This window comes from Phaethon aethereus (assembly GCF_964289735.1).
Source record: "Phaethon aethereus genome assembly, chromosome: 5".
NCBI classification, from domain to species: Eukaryota; Metazoa; Chordata; class Aves; order Phaethontiformes; family Phaethontidae; genus Phaethon; species Phaethon aethereus.
Genome location: NC_138579.1, coordinates 68567602 through 68588958, shown reverse-complemented (window position 1 = coordinate 68588958; position 21357 = coordinate 68567602). Strand labels below are relative to the sequence as shown.

The 21357-nt window shown below is 47.4% G+C and overlaps 1 protein-coding gene across 1 annotated transcript; it reads right to left on the bottom strand.

The window, feature by feature from the left end:
* Nucleotides 1–1121: 1121 nt before the first annotated feature.
* Nucleotides 1122–17086, bottom strand: CCND1 (cyclin D1; the record flags this gene model as incomplete). Its single annotated transcript, XM_082000414.1, has 5 exons — nucleotides 1122–3172; nucleotides 8649–8797; nucleotides 14281–14440; nucleotides 14951–15166; nucleotides 16889–17086. 5 exons carry the CDS (start codon nucleotides 17084–17086, stop codon nucleotides 3017–3019), a joined length of 879 nt encoding a protein of 292 aa, XP_081856540.1. The 3' UTR covers nucleotides 1122–3016.
* Nucleotides 17087–21357: the final 4271 nt, after the last annotated feature.

The window sequence follows — 21357 nt, the reverse complement described above, 5'->3', positions numbered from 1 at the left end:
ACATACAATATTTTAAAGGAGTTTGCAGTACACACTGCCACTCAGTGTAGCACATAATATAACCAACAAGCACTAACTCAATAATCATGTTTGGTTCAGAGACACAGAGATGCCACAAACAGAAGTGTTTTATGAGGTAAGCAGTAAGAAATGTTCCTGAAATTTGGACAGAATGTATCCAGTCCTCCTGGGTCCTGCGACTGCTAGTAGCATTGCAATGCTTTATTTATGCGCTATGTAGGATCTTAACTGCATTTGCCTCAAAATGAGTTCTAATTCTGTTTTGGTTTAGCAGCATACAGGCAACAGCTAGATTATTCTTCAGCATACAACTCTGTTAGCTGGCTTATTTATGAGATTTACAGGCTTTTTAAATTAGCATTATGCTATAATTAAAAAAACAAACAAACAAACAAAAAACTAGTATATCATAACAGATTAAACACACAAAATACTCAGAGTTCCAGAAGATAACCTATCATACCAGATGATGTGTCCCAACTGATGGGAAACCACATCAGGTGGCATACAAGAGTTATATTATAATGCACCTTTCATATATCAATGTGGCTAATAACACAGCTTAAAACTACTATGATAATAAACCCCAGATCAGACAAAGAATCCAGCTTTATAAAATGCATAACAACAAAAAAACTGACATTACTTGATCTTCTGAAATGTCTGCTGTTTTTAAATTAATGCAACCTAGTTGCAAATCGCGAGACCCATTCAGAATAACGTTCGATGCATTTCCATTTGCAGTAGAACTATGAGGCACTGTGTACGAACATTAAAACCTGGTCTAGACGTGGTTAACTGAAGTATGAGGTATTGTGAAACAGGAACCTTTTTGGAATAGAGCAGTAATCACATTAAGTAAAAATTGATCACATAAAAAAATCTACAAAAAATGATGTCAATAATATAATTTTCTATGAGAAAATTAAAACCTATAACATGGCAGTATATGACATTGTATAACAAAAAAAAAAAAACTGATCCACAAAATAGCAGCAAAACACAATGACAAAGATACAGAAAAGCAATGTTAATTTTTTTTTTCAAACCATGCTGGGAATTTATCCATAGCAGCTCAATAAAAATGGAGCATCCACTCCTTTTCTCTTTTTCTTTTTTTTTTTTTAATTTTAATTTTTTTCTTTTTTCTCTTTTTGTTTTCTTTTGTTGTTGTTGTTGGTTTTTTTACAATCAACACCTTAGCGGCAGTTTTCTCACATACATTTCACCATCACATTCTCCTCGAGCATCAACTTCAACAGCTATGTCCACGTCCCTTCAGCTACTTTCTAAAATAATAATAAAAAGATACATAGCCAAGATGTGCAAATTTTCTATTTGTAGCTAAATAAAAAAATGGGGCATATACTGGAATAAGAACTTCTTTCAAGTACTCCAATTTTCATATCTATTAACTATGGCGTTTTCAGGGTTAGACTGCTTTTGAAAAATGTATAGGAAGGGGCCAAATAGACTGCTTTGTTTTGGGTTTGTTCTCTGAAGCGTGTCCTTTTTTCTTTAATAAGCTGTGTTAAAACTGCAACATCAAGGATAGGAAGATTTTTTTTAAAAAGGGGCGATTGCATTATTTTACAAATCATACTGGCCTTACGAACATCCTCTGCAATAAATATTCTTTTTAGCCTTAACTATAAATTATATATTTTAGTGTTTAAAAACCTTCAGTTGTAAAACATCTAGCGACAATCCTTAAACTATGTGTCCTATATGTGAACCTTTAAGGCCCCTAATTTATAAAAAGATGAGTTGGCACCAAAGGATTTCTAAACTTCAACTTTTCTATAGAAAAGGATAGGAAGATATCCTGGCAATTTGTGAATGCAATTTCTCTCACTGGAACACAACCTTCGGAAAAAAAAAAAATATCACCTCTCCTCTAACACCATAGTTAAATGCACTTGCTTTGCAATTCCAAGTTTGCGAACAAGCACTTATATATTTCCAAACCATTCCATTAAAAAAAAATTCCCACACAATAAAAGAATGTATTTCCTATATCTAATGGACTGAAAGTGCTTTGAATGGAATGGTTTTAGAATATTACAAACAAACAAAAAGACTAAACTGTGGATTGAACCTGACCATAATTAGGCTGAATATCTGTGGGGTCAGACCAGCATTTACACAGGTAACTACAAAAATATGAAGATTACAAAAATATAATATATTATGTCACTATTTCGGTTTCTCTTTATAATAGAGTATCGTATGAGTAGTACATTGGCCTCTCCCAACAATGCTACGCTGGAACCCTACAAACACCTTACGCACAGGCAATCCACAGGCACAAAAAAAGATTAACATATAATAATGCTGCATACTAACATACACTAACTTACGGGTTACGTTAACCATTTATAAGGTGAAGAGGATAAAAAAACCTAAGGAAATAAAATAAACATTTACAGATGAATTATAAAGTGACTAAATGCATAAGCAAGCAAGATACAGAAAAGCCTAGAACTGCGTTAAAGCTATGCTTTTTAAAGGAAAAAAAAAAGTATTTCATTTACTATCAAAAAAAAAAAACCCTCTTCTACTTTAAAAATGGTTGGTTGGTTTGTTTTTATATGTAAGAAATCAAATCTAATACCTCCCCTGGAGACATTTTGTGTGTTAATGCCTATTTTTACAACATACAGACAAGAACACTTTAATATAAAAACTAGTTGATTATTATTGTATAAAATCCTCTATTTTTGTAGCACAAACCCCTGGGGGTAATGCAAATACTATTTTTTTCTTTTTTTAAGACAGTTTTTGGGGTATTTTTTGTTTATTTGTTTGTTTGAAGTCACAGATGGAAGGGAGACAGAGCAAGAAAAAAAATATAACAAGACTGGTTTTCCCTTCTGGTATAAAAATGTCCTGGAGAAAAGGGTTTCTGGGGGGGAGATCCTGATGCTGATTCCTTCTCAGATGCCCTTTCTTTGTCTGCTTTTCTCGCCAAGCAAACCCATTAGAAGAAGTCCTCTTAAATGTTCACATCTCGCACATCAGTAGGTGTGCAGGAAAGGTCTGCTTCATCCTCTACAGTCTTTGTTTCTGAAGATATGTTGTGCTGCTGTGCCTGACGTAGACTGGATTCAAGGAGGGATTCGATCTGTTCTTGGCAGGCTCGTAAACAATCCTAGAGAAGATTAAATGGAAGGAGAAAAAGACCCAGGGTCCTTTAGAAAAGTAAGATCACAGACCAAATACCATTTCTTGAAAAAGCAGGAGAAATACACTCTAGTTATTTGACAGGGCAGCAGACTGAAAGGAGCAGGGGAAGAGCAAGAGAAACACTGAACAGTAAACGATTGGACAAGTTACCCCATTTTCTGCAGGATGCTAGCCTGGATCCAGACTTCAGCAGCTAACTCTTACCATCTTCTATTTAATGGCCTAGGTGAGCATCTCCATACATGGTCCTCTGGACAAACCATGACTGCTGTTTCGTTGTTAGCCTCAGCCCATAGGTCTACAACTGAATATGATGAACGCTCCACTACAACGACACATGTAGTAACTAACCTGGGCAGGACCGTGACACGGTAAGATGTTGTAGCTTGCACTTTCCTGCCTGTGCTGTTAAAACTTCAACAGTTCTGTAAAAGTCCACTCATACTATCTTTTACCTCACTGACCCTTTATATTTTTTGAAAAAATAGGAACAGTCTGACTGGACAGTAGTGTGAATCAATGAAAATTAAACGAGTGGAGCTGCAAAGACATGAAACTGGGCTGGAGTCAGAGTTGGTCCAAGTATTGCTGGTGCTGTAATGATTTCTACTTTTACCATGGAAACACTTTGGCAGTACAGACTACTAGAAGTGATGGTCACAAATAGTGATTTTCCAGGCTGAGTTCCGGTAAGTTCTTAGATAGAAGCACCATATAGATGTATTTAGATATACGTGCCCAAAGTTGCCTACCAACTGCTGGTACGTCCAGCAGTGGGCAGCTCTAGTTACTGAACTGATTTTTAATTCAGAAATCATCTGAACCAAAAAATTTACTGGACTGTCTGACCCCAAAATTGAAAGATCTTTCAGAAGCACCACTAAGCATCTTCATAACCATGCGTTATAAAGTGCTGTCAAGCTTTCAGTTTGCTACCACAGTCACCTTGAAATCTCAAGTCGGGGCGAGATCTCTTTCCCCTGCTTCAAAAGCATTTTCTCAGAGCTAAATGCACATACCGTCCTACTGAGTGTTCAGGAGGGGTGCAACAGCCTTGCTGCTTGCAGACTTTGGTGTGAATTAAAAGGATAAAGCACTAAGCAGGATGACATCTCTTATGCGGAAAGGTAACTTCCCCTAGGCGTTAAACCACAGCATGAGTAGATACATCCAATTCTACTTAGCGATCCTCAGCCATTAGAACTGGAGAAGGCCTGTTAGCTCAACCTGTTCAACTTTCAGCAAGTTATGGTTGTGTTCTTCAAAGCCACTGCAACAACACAAATGGTGCCTCAAATAGGCAGAAAAATCACACTACATTTTGCCAAAATTCCTCCAGCATGCTGTTTACTCATACCTTTATAACAAACATCATAAGCTTTTCCCGAACATATTTAACTCTGTGTATTAAGGACTTTGAAGTTTCCTTTCAGTACTGCCTTTTCTGATTTAACCTATGACCTGTGTTAGCCCTTGCGGTGAACCCAGTCTTCCATGATAAATTGCCGTCAAAAGTGTTAGGATGTGCATGACTGAGAATGAATGTTGTTTTCCTGAGAGGGTGACCTGCCTGCTGTTTTCTTTATTTCCCAGTTTCAATTCTGCCTTCATTCAGAGGCTTCTTGTGTGATCTACCAGCTTTTCACTGATTCCACTACCACAAGCATCTCCTCTGCCACCAATAAGGGCACATGGCATTTGGGGTAAAATAAGATTAGAAACCCAAGCAAACAATTCTCTGCAAGTCCTTTCTAAGAGAGAGGGAGGTTAATCCTACCTCTAAGCAGATCAGACCATCAGTTACAGCTCACTGAAAACACATAACCTATGACCTTTTCTGGTTTAAACCCTAGTGTAATATTTCCTCTTGACAGAGACACACAGTGTTTTAAATGACAAAAAGAAACGCCTCATATCCTAAAGTCATCATGCCTTTGGCTCCTACATACCTCTGGCCTTCACAATAAGATCTCTATGAAGTCCTTTCAGCACTTCTCAAGATCCATCCTGACTGTAAGGCTCCTACTGGCATCTCCTGCACCACGTACCTCAGTCACACTTGGAATTCGATGTGTTAAAAGAGTACATGAATACAGGTTTAGGTATTTTTGGTTTTACAAATCCAGGCACTTTTGAGGATAATTCCATTTTAACAAGGTGGCATGTTCACTGGCCCAAACTGAAAGCCCATTTTCAGAGCAAAATGAACCCTGTTTGCTTTTTTTTTGGGGGGGGATTGTTTTCTAGGTTTTGGTGGGGTTATTGTGTTGGGGTTTTTTTTAATCCTACCATTTGCATGTTTGAGCTCTGAAAACTAAAAGCATTGAAAACAGAATTTCTATAAATACCTATTATTCTCCCTCTGGAGTCCAGTCATTACAGGACTCCGTAATTTAAAGGTAATTTTTGACCACAGAAATTTTTTTTTCCTGTGAGATTCTCAGAGTATAGAATGTTGTAACTGTATTTTTTTTAAAAACATAATCATTACAATTTATTATGAACAGACTATGTCTTAAGCTACAGCTGAATGAAGAGTATTTTTTTAATGTTTTAGGCATTTTTGTTCAAATCGCTTCTTATTCAGATGAATATGAGCTGAATAGTTTGTCTGCAGGAATGTATTAGAGCTAGCAAAAATAACTGCAAAATATAACATGCACTATGAAAAACCTCACCAAAGCTTTTTTCATTCTCAGGACTTCTCAACACTGAAAAGCAAATACAAAACTTGTGCACTACTCTGATAACTTCTCCCAACAACTTTTCTGCTTCACTACCCAAATTTTCAATGCCTACAGTTTGTTCAAGGTCATAAACCCTTCCTGGATTAATTAAGCTCCTCGGTGGAAAAAAAAAAAGACTTGCTCGCTTAACTGATGCGGTCAAATACCTTTAACACACACAGTAGACATGATCAGACTCCAGGGTCAGATACTAAAGGAAACAAACAACAACAAAAAAGAAACTGCTTGGAAATCCTTTGTTACTGCCTGACCCTTTCTGGATAACAAGCACATGTTTGAAGGTGCCTCTGAGTAGGGGCAGGCAGGAGACGAATTCCAATGTACTAACAGACAGCATGGAAACCCAATCTAATCTAGTTTAGCAAATTTCTGGCCTGGAAATGAATGTCAGGTAAAATTCAATCTGTTTGGATGATGGGGTCAAGAATAGAATGATGGAAGACAGCCCAAGACTTCTAATTGTGATTATCTGACTTCTAATTACCCCTGATCAAAGGCAAAATGGGAAATTGGACTCCTACCAATGTAAACATGAACCATAAAGGAATTCCAATCAGGTGATATTCATTTTACTTTAGATTCAGCTTTCTTTGAGACTAAAGGTAAAAAAGTGTAATTATATAACCTGAAATCCAACAGACCAGCTGCTCTAGCTAATAGATAATCAGGGAGAATGTTAGCCATGTTATAAATGCATGCTCTTAATATTTCACGACAATCCAATATAAAGCTTATTCCTTTGTGCGGTCTGACAAGGGGAACCATCACTGTGGAGTAACAAATTTCATATACATGCTAGTGAAATAAGATAATAGGAATAACATTTGATACCATGGACTACATAGTCACATCTTACGGGAAATTCTCTATGCAGGGGAATCGATGCTATGTATGAAACCAAGCAGTTTTCTCCACTCAAAGAAATAGTAGTAAAAAATGCTGTTTCCTTATTCCATTACAAAAACAACAGCATAGGTATACATGGCTGTAATTTTATGATGCTTATTTTCTGTAGCAACCTATACAAAAAACCTTACTTCTAAGTCTAGCTGCTCTAACACATGAATACATCTAGCGAAGAAAGCTGGAAGGGAGTTACTCCCTTTTAAAGCTCTTAACTTTAAGTTCAGGCCATACAGATTGTGGCCTTGCAGTGACTCTGGACAATAAAAAGAACCAAGGATTCTTCTTGCTAAAACTACTTCCTTTTCTTTTAAAAGAGCTCTGTAATCAACTAAGTCAAGTCACATAAGGACATGCTGCTGTTCTCCAAGATGTGAGAGAATCTACTTCAATGCTTTGTATCACGAATGATTAAATAATGTTTTTGTTTGAATCAGATACTGTCAGCACAGATAGCAAGCCTAGTATTTTTCCTCAGTACCTGCTTCAGCTGCCTCGCACTGGATGGTGGCCAACCATACACTGAAATATCGACATTGTTCACAAACAGACTAAAAGCATTACATGTACATGCCAAACTGAGCATTTCAAGTTCTTGTAGTATTTTACATTTCAGCACTGGATCCATATTATTTTAGCTGCAGCAATATAAATGGCAAAAATAACGTGCTCAATACTGAGGCATTGTCAAGGTGATCAAAATAATAAGCTGAGATATCATATTTGTCAGCAATTGTTTCAGAGTCTATCAAAAGTAAAATATTCTTTTGCGAATAATTAATTATAATGCATTCATCTTTCCAGAAATCACTCAGTCCTGTCAACGGAGTCCAATTATACAAACCTAGTTTTGCAGTGTCTGGACTAGTACAGTTCTCTACGTATTTAAATTACTAAGGTACAAAATAATTTAACAGCATCTCAAAGATTCTGCCGCTAACCACAGAGTTGTCTTTATTTGACTCATTGTCCAGCGCTTGGAGACCTCACAAGAACCTTTTTAAAGCATCTATTTATTGGTCTTCCACATTGTTACAAAACAAAGCTCAACTCTGCCCGAACTTCACACACCATTATGACATGGATCATTGACTTTAGGTCTTCCTTGTAGGCTCCCTTCCTGGCCCATTCATTCATGAAAGGTTTATTGCTCACTAGTTACTGATGTGCATCTCCTGGAAGCTGCAGGGCAAAATGAGAGTCTGTGAGGACCATCTACCTCGTCAGAGAGTCGTGGGACAAGCATTTGTTCCGAAAAGGAATTCAATACCAGCTACTGTGCAGGTCTAGCACGTAATAAACCAAATTAGATCATTAGAACTCTTTTAAGAAGGGCTTTTTCACACCACTTGGCACAATAAAAGGCCTCAAGAATGGTCAAAGATAGGGTCAGAGATACCACGAGGTCTCGGTAACTATTTCCTCGTCTTATTTTCTAAGTTTTGTTTTACACAGACTCCTGGTTTAATGACGTACAACCAAACACGGGCTCTGCAACATCCTAAATCAATGCAGGGTTTCCTTTGCTTTGCCAGATAACGCCTCTCTTACAAACATTAGAGCTGGATGTGGCATTCCTATCAGTGAACTGCAGCGGTGTAATCACCGATTATTAATGGACATAACGACAGCTAAGTAACTGGGACGGACACAAGAGAACACGTTCAAAAACCGCACTCTGAGGTTCGACTTTTATCAAGATTTGCTGTCTGATTAGCTACTAGGCAGTAAGCAGGCATTCATTCTTAAACTCTTAAGGCAGGAGATCAACCGAGAGAAAGAGTCACTTACCGGATCACATTTGATAACTTGTGATAGGAAATGTGTGAGGCATTGATAGGAGAGGAAAGTGTTAGTGTTCCCCAGATGCAGGCCTTGCACAGCTGCTACCACACTGCCAGCTGCGATCATGGAAGGTGGGTTTGAAATAAATTTAATATCTGTATGAAGAAAGGAGAGAGAAAAAAAAAGACTGAAATGATTGCTTTAGGAGAAGCCTGCCCATACACATACACTCCTCTACCAGCATGGCTTCAGCTGCCAACGATTGCATCCGAAAAGGTAGGGAAAATTGGGAGCAGAAAGGTGCCTCCTGCTCTAAACTGTTACAGGCCCGAACCTGTAAACACTTACGCACATGAGCAACTGTACTTGAGTGAGTAGCCCTTCTCAGCACTAAGCCGGGGAGGCCATTCGTCACTCTGAGGTATTTTTATCATAAGCAGGGCCCCCGTTCTTCAAACGTTAAAATACTCTGCTGGTGTGAATAATGCCACTGGGGTCAATGGCACTACACATCTGAGAAAACCTATTCGCATTCGTGTTTCGCACGATCAGATCCGAGGTGCACCCTAACAAGGAATCCTCGGGCCCTTTAAAGCAGAAAACTTTTGCACTGACATTCAAAGGAATATAGCTTTAATGAACAACATCATCAACAAAAAGAAAGAAAGAGAAAGACTGCTTAACCCTGTCAGGAGGCAGATAATCCATATTTAAATTAAGGTTTCATCTTAAAAATGCTTTGTCTCAACCTAGTCTCTTGTCAGTGGCTGCCATCCGTCCTGGCAACAGGGATTTAATGTAAATGTGGCATAACTAAGTGACGGGGGTCCCAAGAATTGGCGGACAATCAGTTACATTCTGATGTGACACCATGCTGACAAGAGGCTGGGCCCCCTTCCAGACTGCATTGCTGTAGGTCTCTCCACAAAGCCACTCCCATGATTCCTTAAGGGGCTATCTCTGCCATTTCGCATGGTTTTGGTTTGGTTTTTGTTTTGTTTTGCTTAATAATAAAATAATCCACGTTTTAATGCTAAGACTCTTTCTGCTGAACAGGAATGCGTTTGATCCGTGGCAGTGTACACCTTGGAGGAGAATCGGAAACAAAGGAAGTAAGTGGCATAAGTAAACGTCTAATTTTGTGACGAAGAAAGGAAAATGCCACATTATACACAAGAACCTGAGATGGCTTTTATCAGAATACAACTTCCTCCGAGTTGAAAAACTATAAACCATCTGTCAAACCCTTGAATGAAATCAAAGGAATGGACAGCTTAGAGGGCTCAGTGGAACAGTTTAAGTATTAAATCATGCATCTACTTTATTATGGTAAAATAACTTTTGTGTAAATGTTTTACCAGTGAAACTAAAGACTTCTATGAAACTAAAGAGTCTATGAAAGTCGTCTCTATGAATCTATTCATATACCTCTGACACTCCATTGTAGCCCAGACCAATACCCACCTTCAAAGGGGCGTTTCGCCCAGCGTTCTATGAACCTTCAAAATTAAACTGATACGATGAATTGTGGCCAAACTTTTGTGATGCACTGCCAGCAAAAAGGCAAGCTTGATCAAGCTTGATCTAAAGTCACCTCATTTATGTTGCCGTGCTTAAAATAAATTCAGTTTATCCCCTTTTCCTAATCTGCCCATTTCCGGCCAGATATAAATACACCCACCTTCTAGCAAGCTTCCGTCATTCCCAAAAATCAAAATAGTCCAGGCTGCTTATTGACAGTATATACATTCCAAAGCCAGTCCCCTAACTGAAATACTGATGCACAGTTGCAGGTAGACTTTGGAAATGAGGGATTTCAGTAGACAAGCACGAATTCCACCAAGATTGGGTTGCTCAGAGGGGTACGGCAGCAGTGCGTTCGCGCCACTATTTACTGAGTCCACAAACAGAACACGACGAAAATGTGTATGTTTAACGAGTCTGTCCTGACAGGATCACGTTTGGGATTAATATTTGCGTTCCTCTTTTAAACGGGGCAGTAAACAAGAACATGAATTCACAGTCACACCCTCATTCTTTCCAAGGTGGAAAAGTGATAATGAAGTTTAAATGACCAGTTTGTGTCTGTCCCTATAACCACTCCAGACAAGCAGCATGGACTGCCTTTTTGTTGCAACTCAACAAGGAATTATTTGTGGCAGAGGCCACTAATTTCAGCATATTAATCAGGGGGCCCCTCTCGCCTGTAATTGGATGCCCCCAAGTGAAGAGTGTGGCATCATTGTCAGCCTCCATCGCCTCATCTTGCGCTATTGAGCGCTCAGGAACAAGGGGGCTTCGGTGAGATGAATTAGACCTGACACAGCCACAATGGGGTAGGGGGCCCCATCAATTGAAGCACACATCCCCAGTAGCCTATCTGAGACTTCATCCAAAAAGAATAAACAACTTCAGCGTTGTTAAAAAGAGAGAGAGGGAGAGAGAGAGAGGAGGGGGAGGAGAGAGAAGAATGCCAGCCACCCTGAAGGGAGGACAAAGCAGGCATATAGGCGCTGCAGCGCTTTAAAAAAAATTCCTAACAAGGCGAGTCACCCCTTTTCCCTTTTAAATGGAGCAGCAATTCCATCCGTCTGGAGAGCTGGGGGCTATGAATGAAAATCTTTTCATTGAGGCAAATCAAAACTGCGAACATAAATCACTTGCTGCAAGATGCAACAGGTTCCAACTGGTCACATACCTTGAGACTTCCAATTTTATAAAGGCCAGAGAATAGGAGAATTGTAATGCGCTTGTTTCAAAGGGGGATCTTTCTTTCTCCATCCGAGAGGAGGAAAGCAACAACAATAATAATAGCAATAATAATAATATAAAAGGAGCCTGGTATGTTTTGATAACCAGAGGAACATAATGAAATGCTGAAGCTCCAATATTTGTTGCTATTCATTGTTATGCTTGTATAGAGCTGCAGTTCTCCCTCAACACTGGTCTTAACTTGGGCCAAAAGAGGCCTGCTTCCTTTTGAGCTCTCCCTGCCTTGCTCGGCCATGCCAAAGCCCCATTCATTAAGCTCAATTATGTGTTAACTTCAAACAACCCCTGGTAATTTTTTATTTTTTTTTGCTTTTTCTCTCAAACCTACCACAGCACAAAGACATCCTTTGGTGAAAATAATTTTTCAAAAACTAAACGAAATCAAACAAATCCACTTCTACTAGCCAGACAACTGAAGAGGGAGCTTAGAAGGAATTCCCCTCAACTTCACCTTGCAGCGTAACCTTCTCTTTCTGGAACAAACGCATACACGCTCATCTACAAACACTTCCACAGCCTTCACCTTTTAAGACAACTGGCGGAGATTTTATTTTCTAAGTAGGCATTACTTTGCCATCTCTTCTTAGGAGACCCTCCTTTACAGTAGAGGACACAGGCGGTACTTCAAGCAAAGGATATACTGCACTTGCCCCTGAGGCCACTTAAGCGAGTGTCAGTGTTTCCAGTGGACTTTGGATTGGGCCCCACAGCATCCAGGCAGCACAACGCATTTGCAGTCCATCTAGGTTCGTTTTGGCAAGGGGAAATACAACACAACCCAGCAACAGCAAAGCAAAGTCCAGATGCTACTTAAGCCACATGTGATCTTCACTAGCCAACAAAGAAGTCATGAGGAAAGCAAGAGGTAGAGAAAATCCTGACATCCAAAAATAACAATAAAAATACAGAGCCTAGTGGCAGCCTTCCTGAGTGCTCTTTCCCCAGGCAATATTCCCAACTTCAGTAGGGAGCTGAAGAGGGCCCCAATTCTGGTGAGCTCAGCGCTGTTTTTTTTAAAAGCTAAGTAAAACTCCCAGAACATGGTTCTCATTTACTGATCCATTCTCCAGCTGTGGTGTGTAGCAGTGTTAAATAAAGGCTCTGGATGTGCTTCCTAAAAGAAACATAACAACACCGACAGTAGATCAAAGTACTGGACTCTTAGCAAGTCTCCAACCTTTGAACTACTCTTGTTTTCATCCCTGTCATTGCCAACACAACAACCTAGGTTAAACATCCCCATATCCAAAGGGGAGGCCGGGTAGCTGTTCTTTTTAGCTAACAGCCGAGGAAGCTTCAAACTTAGCAAATCACGCATTCGGAGTCGCAGCAGACATATCTGGTAGAATCTGGCATGGAGAGTTACGTCTGATTTCCCAAAAATGTTGCTGCAGGTAGTCTGAAGGCTGTTTGAAGATTGTAGCGCTCTGAACACTGAGCATTATTCCAGGCAATCTAACCTACGAACTGCCCGTTATGCTGATGTTAAGCCCAAGATGAAGAGCAATGCCAGCGTTTATAGATTTCTCTTTTATGGCTCGGTCGTTCTATCTTTAGGCCTTGCAGTAGGGCCGATTCTGTGAAATAAAACTTTTCTTCCGAGTGCCTGCAATCTTCCTTCAACCTTTTTATACCAAATCCACCTCTGGAACAAAAACTACGCAACATTAGTTTGTGCCATTGACCACACACATCCCAACGAGGTTTTCAAGTGTGGATACCTCTTCCCAAGTCCAAATGCAGGCGTGATCTCTTTTTTGTTAGCACAACAACTGCTACTGAATATTAACATTTACTAAAGCACCGTATCTCCTTTACACTAAAGTTTTTATCAGTGTCAACAGAGTGTCTGGCATTCCTCTTTACGTGCTACTGTGAAAGAACATTTGCTTTGGCTGCTTTTTCTTCCTTATTCTTTTGCCATTCCTGGATTGGCCTCGCCATACTAAAAGAAAACACGCGGAGCACGTTTTGTTTAAACAGAGTATCTTCCCTCTAGAACTTCTTTTGTCCCTGCTCCTCCACTCTGTCCTGTGGGAACAGCGAGATCTGGAGAACAGAAAGGCTTCTAAAACTCTTTTTTTCCTTCCCGCTCGTTAGGGTTCAGTGGGTAAAGCCGGTACATGTACAAATGCATACACACACAGTCCACACGCAAACATGGAACTTCAAAGAAGCAGCGCGCGCGCACGCACGGTGCCCTTGAAACCAAAGATCAGGCCTCTGCAAACCTGGCCTAGCGAACAGTCGGCGTCTTTGGAGGCCGGCCCCGCACATGGCTTCAGCACAGCACGTGGTCAGAAGGGTGCAGATGGCAGCGGCTCGGTCCTGTGCCAGGAAAGCCTCTGTGCTGCGTGGCCCTCCTCCAATCCACCGGCCACCGAGGAGGGGGGGGAAGAGGCAACTTGAAGAGGGAAGTTTTAAAACCCCCACGCAGAGCTATTCACAAGCCAAATCTCCCTCCGCCTTTAAAAAAACGTCTTAAGAACAAATCCACACGGGGAGGGATTCCCCGTACGGGCAGCGAGCCTTTTGCAGCCCCCACATAAAACCTGGTGTAGAGGGGTGAGGAGATCGTGCCACGCCGAGCTGCGGCTCCACGGCTAAGCTACAAAGAAGGGGGGGTTCTTCTCCCAGCCCGACACCACCATGTACTCGACTCGGAAGCAAAGTATCTTCTGAAAAAACTTACCTCTGCAAAGTAATCCACCTTCTGCAAACAACAAGGGGCAATAATCGGGGCTTAAGCTACCTCCCCACAGCTCTGCAAGCTTGCTTTAGACCACAGCTATGGGAAGCTTTACGAGCCGGGGGGTAGGCGCGTGTAGGGGAGCAACGCGCTTTGCTTAACGTGCAGGGCTCATACCTGTAGCGCACAGAGCCACAAAAGTCTGAGCATGTTTACGGATGATCTGCTTGGTGTCCTCTGCCAGAGGCATTTTAGTAAGGAAATGTTCAATGAAATCGTGGGGGGTCATTGCAGCCAGATTCCATTTCAGCTTATTCACCAGCAGCAGCTCCATTTGCTGCAAAGACAAGAGGGAGGGAAGGGGAGAAGAGAAGAGGAAGAAGAGGGACAGCGTGGTTAGCTCCGCTCGCAGGCGGCCGGACGAGCCGCAGCCGCCGCGGGGGCCCTCGGCCCGGCCCGGGGCGGGCAGCCCTCCCGCGGCGGAGCCCCGGCCGGGGCGGGGGGCACCGGGAAGCGCCCGCCGCACTCCCTCGCGGGGCCACCAGGGGGCGCCCGCGCCGCGCACAGCCGCGCGCTGGCGGTGGGGCCGGGCGGGGGGCGGCGGGGCCGGGGCGGATGGGGGGGTGGTCGGCACGGCCCCGGCCCCGGCCCCGCTCCCCGGCTCTTGCGGCCGTGGGGAGCCGCTCCCGCCCGCCGCCGGCACCCCCCGCCGGCGCGGAGGCCCCCCTCCCCGCCTGCCCCGGTGTCGGGGGGCCTTGCTAACCGGCCGGTTTGGGTTGGGGTTTTTGTTTTGGTTTGTGTTTTTTTTTTTTTTCTTTTCCCCCGAGGTGATTAAACGTGAAATTACCAGTAATTCGTCGGGTCTAATGGAGTTATCTGTATAAATGCACAGTTTTTCTGCGGTCAGAGGAATAGTTTCCTTCATTTTTGAAGCCACAAACATGCAGGTAGCTCCGAGCAATTGCAATCGGCTTTTCTTGAGGGGTTCAAACGACAAAAATCTGTCCAAATAATTCATAGCCAAGGGGAAAACTTCCTCTTCGCACTTCTGCTCCTCGCAAACCTGGAAGAAAGAGAGAAATGGTTGAAGAATAATTTAATATAGGCGAAAGCTTAGGCTTGTCCCGCCGCCCTCGCCTTCCCTCCTCCCCCCTTGCCCCCCAGGCTTTGCAGGGCAAGGTTGAAGGAGACGAAGGGGAAAATGCAGCGGGGGGGTGAACCAGATAAAAAAGGGAAAAAGAGCGGCATCAAACAAAATGAAAGAGAAAGTCACGAGTGACAAAGTGGGGAGAAATGTGGCAGGCGAAATCCGCAGGCGATTCATGGTAAAACGGGGGGGGTAAATCGAAGAGGAGGACTGTCCCCATCTTTCCAGACCCTAGAATAAATATTAAAGAAAAAAAAAAAAAAAAGAGGCAAGCGGAGGAAAATACGAGCCCCCGTGTCAGGGAATGGGGTGCAGAGCCGCCTTGCCCTCGGATTTATTTATTTAGCTTTTATTTTTTCATCTAATTTGCCGTTGTGCTGCCGATTCCCCTCTCTAGTCGAGACACAAAGGTGGCGTCCAGCCTCATTTCCCCAGACGTCATCTTTTCAAAAAATATTTAAAAATATTTAAAAAATCATTCGAGCTCTCAAAAAAGGTTGAAAATGAAGCGCCGGGGGTCCTCTACCGAGCCCCGTGCCCGTGGTCCTGCTGAGGGGCTCCGGGGAGGCCCCCCGAAGTGAAATTCGCTGCCTCCCTCTCTCGCCCTGCAGCACAGCCGGGCGCGACATTTCCCAGAGCAAGCAGGGCGCTGCGCTTTCAAAAATTAATTAAAAATAGATCGCGGGCGCACAGCGCTTCCGAAAAGGCACGAAAATGTAGCCCAGCTCCCGGGGCTCCCGCTGGGAGCCCCCCCCGACGTGTCCCGCCGGGGAACGGGGCCCTTTGCAGCTCGCTTTTCCCAAGCGACCGTGCAGATGGTGCCGCCGCACAAGCGTGCCTTTGAGGGGTGACCACGGCTCCAGCCTCCCTTCGCGCTGAACAAAGAAACTTTCACCCTGCAACTCCCCCCAGAAATGCCGGAGCCCCCTCCAGCCGGTCCCCCTTGCCCGCAGCCCCAGCTGGGTCCCCCGGCCCCCGACCTTCTTCCCCCGACCCCCTGCCCCCGCTCCCCCCCGCAACACACACCCTTGGCTTTGCTCCCCGGGACTTTGCTTAATTTTTTTTTTTCTCCCGATTAATAAACACTTTTGCTTTGCAAATAAAAGAACAAAGATGGCGCATAATACTGGCACGAGTAGTCACTTGCATACGTGTACAAGGATATTAATTTAAAATAAAATCCCCAAGAAAAAAAAAAAAAAGGGACAAAATTTCACTGGCGGGCTCTCCCGGCGGCCCCGCACGGCGCGGCCGGGGGCTCGGCGGGCGGGGGTGCCGCCGGGCGGGCCGTGCTCCGCACCCCCCGCCGCCGGTACCGCCTTGCCCCGACGGCCAGAGAAGGCAGCGGGGCACCCCCGAGGCGGTCTGCCGGGGGTGGGGGGCGTCCGCCGCCCCTCCGCGGCGGGAGCCGGCTGCTGCAACGGGGACAGAGGCAGGCGGCGGCGGTGGCCCCGGCCCGCGTCCCCCCGTTACCGGCGGGCGTCTCCGAAGGCAGAGCAACGTGTGCCGCGGCGGGGGGACTGATTTCGGGCGGGGGGGTGGAGGGGCAGGGAGCGGCAGGAGATGGGGGAGCAGCTCTCCGGCTTAATTCATTTCGGTGCCGGAGGTTGGAGAGAAAAATCCCCGAAAGATACCAACCTCCAACATCCAAGTGGCAACTATTTTCCTCATATATGGCAAGATTTCTTTCTGCACGCACTTGAAGTAGGAGACGGAGGGCGAGCAGGTCTCCTCCGCCTTCAGCATTGTCTGCAGCACCCTGTCATTGAGGAGGTTGGCATCTAGGTAGGCTCGTCGGATGGTCTCCACCTCGCAGCACAGCAGCTGATGTTCCATGTCTGCCTCCGTCGCCTCGAGTCAGTTTTCTGCAGGACTGAGTCGCTCGCCCGCTCGCTCCCTCTCTTCCCCTTCCAGGAGTCCCTTGGATGCTGCTTCTGCTACTGCCGCTACAGCCCTCTGGAGGCTGCAAAACTTTCTAACTTCCAACAAAACTCTCCTGTATAGTCCCTGTGACGTTACTGTTGTTAAGCAGAGATCAAAGCACGAGAGAGAATGAGAAAGAGAGAGAGAGAGAGCCAAAAGCAAGGGGCAGAGCCCTAAAGCCATCCCATAGGCTTCAAGTCCTTCCCCTTTGCTTAGCTTATAGAGAGCAGGGTTTTAATGCAAATGCAAATGAGACAAGGGCTTGCTTTCTTCAAGGGCAAGGGAGAGGTGGGGGAAACCCAAATTGTCTCTTCAGTGTATCATGCATAATTTTAAAAATGGAGCGAGTTCTGCAGTGGGAGCCAAATGATGAATGGGGCTAGGCCACACACAGACACGCAGGGATATAAATACAAGACTTGGTTGGTATTATTTTACTGGGGGCGCCGGGGAGGGGGTGCAGGGCAGTACCACTGCATCGCTGTTCGTTATCAATTCTTACTACAGTTGCCGTCACCGACGCGTACCTGCGATATCTGTCGTTTTTAAAAAGGCGCGCTCCCAACCTGAACTCTGGATCTTTGTAGCTGATCCCAAGGGAAAAGCTTTCTCCCATTTCCTCAGTCCTATTTTTTCCCAGCCTAGATGGTTTTGCTGCACGCCAGAAATTTTAAAGGAATTGGGGTCTGCCCCCCCTTCTGCCAAGACAGTGCTTTTTCTTCTCTTCCCCCCCTTTTTTTTTTTTTAACATCTTTCCTTTCACTTTAAAGGTTTTACCCTCCAAAAGGGGCACAGAGGTGGCAGGGGCCAGGGCAAGAGCTAATCCGAGCCACGGTCAGCGGCAGCACACGCCGGGCAGGCCGCGTTCGGCACCCCACCCCCACCGCTCCCAGCCACCCAGAAAAAAATATCCCAGCAGAGCAGCAAAATGGTGGCCAGAGCTTCCTCTAGCACCTAAATAGAGATGAATCGGGGCGGAGGGAGGTGCCGGCAGCCACCGGAGCCTGCCGGGGCCTCATCCAACACGCCGCGCCGCCAGGCCTGTCCACGCGTGACGTGCAACGGCGGGGCCCCACCGTAAATAACTCCCACTCCCCGGCTGCACTGCCTCTACCTGAAAACACTTTGCATTGTTTCTATAAATAAATAAACCAAAAAATAGCCTCTTTTAAAACTCCTCACTTTTCGAGGGGCTGATAGGGGAGCTTGGGGCCCGCTGGAGAACACCAGGGGTGAAGCCAAGGCACCACTGCACGGGAAAAATGACTTGTCCTGCACCAAAGCGGAGCGGGGAGAAGCGGGAAGGCCCTAAACTGGGGTTCATGCCGCCTTCTGCCTGCCCGCCCCTCAAAACCTGGATTCACCTCAGCCTGGGTGCTTTAGCATCACCTGGGTGCAGCACCGACAGCACGAATACCTACCTACCGGTGGTAACAGCACTCATGGCAGCGTCGCCAGCAGGCATCAGGGCAGCGGGAGGGTCTCGTGGCCATGGAGGACATGCCATGGTGGACATGCCGTGGAGTCACATAGCATCTCTCCTGCATGACCTGTGGGGAAAGCAGTGCCAAAGATCACAGGGCATGTTGTTGCACAGTTGTGTGTTTACGTAAGCTCTTTGCACGAAATATCTGCCCGTCTCTCCTAGTTTACCGGTTTGCTTGACCATTTGTCTCCATTTTGTCTTCGCCTGTTAGGAGGACGTCGGAGGCCCAGGGATCTCAGTTCCCCTCGCACGCTGCTGCCCGGGGGAGCCTAATCTGGACGGTTCCTCAGCGCGGAAGCTGTCCCCTGCCCGCGTCCCTCCGCCTGCCTATTGTGCCTCATACGCAGGACACCCACTTCTGTTTTCACAACTTCGGTTGGCCAGGGAGGTTTTAATTTGTAATGAAGAAGCACGCCATGACCCTGCGCTCCCGGACCGGAATTCGGCCTGCCCGTGATGCACCACCGGGGGATCCTATTTAATTGACTTCCCTGCACCCCCAACACCTTTCTAAGGGGCAGCTGCTTTGGGGGTGCGGGGAAAGCGCTCAGGGGGGCCGGTCCCTGCCCCTTCTCCTCCCCGGGATGGTTCCAGCACTTTGCCTCCGACCATTTGGTCCTGGCCACGTCGCCGGGCCCTGCCCAGGACCAGGGGCTCCCACTCCCAGCCCCACGCAGCACCCACGCCTCCGGAATCCTCGCCCTCCCGCTGCCTCCCCCTCGGGGTGGGCTTGGCGAGGGGGCTTCCCCCCACTCCCCCGCCGTTTTCAGCACGGGGCCGGTGTTTGATTCCCGAGGGCTCGCCGGCGGGCGGTGCCGGCGGCGGGGAGCGGCGCTGGCCCGGGGGAGCGGGCGGCGCGGCGGCAGGAAGCGGCCATTAGCCTGAGCCAATGGGGGCGCCGGGCTGTTACCAGGCGGACCGGGCAGATCTCGGCGCCGGGCTCGCCCGGTCCCGCCGAGACAAAGGGGACTGCTCAGAAGGGCCGGAGTCGCGGCGACCGGGCCGGGACACCCACCACCCCCACCAGCTCGCCCCGGTGGCGGCTCCGGCCTCCGCAGCCGGTGGTCCCGCACCTGCCCGGGCCGGGGGGCGGTGCCGCCGGCCGCCGGGGCCCCGCCCCCGCCGCTACCTGCCCGCTCTGCGGCGGCGGGGGCCGCGGCGGCGAGACGGGGCTCCGGCAGCGCCCGGCACCCGCCTGAGCCGCCTCCCTCAACGGGGTCCGCAACCGCCACCGGGCAGTGCGGGGATGCCTGCGTCCCGGCTCCGCGCCTCCCGCCCGCCCCGGGGTGCGTGCTTAACGGGCGTGCCGCCTCCTGCCCCGCCGCCTAACGCGCCCGGCCCGCGGCGCTCCCCGCCGCTCCTGCGCGGCGGCGCTCCCGGGGGCGGGCTGCGCGCTGCCGCCGCTCTCGCCCCGGGGGCTTCCGACGGCGCTTCCTTCCTGCCCGCCCGCCTCTCCCCTCCCCGCCCCGCGGCGCCCGCTGCCGGGGACGCCGCTCGCGGCCGGCACTTTCTCATGATGTCATCCCGCGCCGCCGCCGCGCCGGCCCCGCCGCTGACAAAGCGCAGCCGGCCCGCCCCGCCACCGCCCCCCCCTCCCGCTGCCCGCCGGGCGCGCGCGCGGCATCGCCGCGGCTGCGCGCATTCCTCGCGTGCCGCCGGCCGCCGTAATCTTCCGAAGAGCCGCGCGGCGGCGGGGGGGCACGGGCGGGGAAGCGACCCCACCTCACAGACCCCCTCCGCTCTGGCGGGGCGAAACGGCCCGGAGTGGGTTGAACCGGTACAAGCGGGTGAGGGGCGGCAGCGCGTCCCGGCGGAGCCGGTATCCATCCGCTCCAGCTCTCCAGCTTGTCACCTGCTTTCCTCCGCTGCTGCCTCTAATTATGTCCTGCTAACGAGGCAGGAGGTGCCCTGGCGCCCGGCGCGGGGCAGAGGTGATGAGGTCCCTGGGGCTCGGGTGGGACTCTGTGAGGAGAGCCGCCATCTTTTCCCTTTGGGATGCCCACCTACGGGTGCCGTCCATCTTCTGGATGGATCTCAGAGGGCCCCAAACCGCCTCCCTTGGGCGGACACAGGTGCTTATGGATGAGATGCTCCTCTGAGGTGTTGCTGAAGAAGCGGATCCTGAACTCCGGCCGCGGGGCAGCTCTCCCTCGTTTCCATCCAGCGCTGACTGTGTCGGCAGCCAATGTGCAGGGCCGCCATACAGGGCCTGTGGAGGGAGGGATTTGAAGGAGCAAAGCTCACGGAGGATTTCCGTGGGAGATCCGTCACCAAGCCTGGGAGAGGCACGAGCCTGGGTGGGAGGGAGGGTGAGCGAGCCTGGTGCAGAGTGGGGGGCGGCCGGCCGGGGCGTCCCGGGCAAGGAGGTGTTGCTGGTGGGACCAGACAGGCAGGGACAGACCACAGCGACCTTCCAGAGCTGATGGCGATTAGCCCAAGTTTAGCCTGGACCGCGGAGGTAAGGAAGTGTAGAAGGGAGGCAGAAGGGCTAAGCACAGGGGAAGAAAAAGGAAGGAAACAAGGGCTGTTTTTGTTTGTTTCTTCATCAAGGGAGACCTCATGTTTGGCCATGCCAGAAGCGAGCTGGTGGAAAGAGAGGCACCAAAGGAAGCCTGGCAGACAGTGTCAAGGTGAATAGACAACATCTTTATGCACCAACAGCATCACAGTGAAAACATTTCAGCGGAAAATAGTTTGA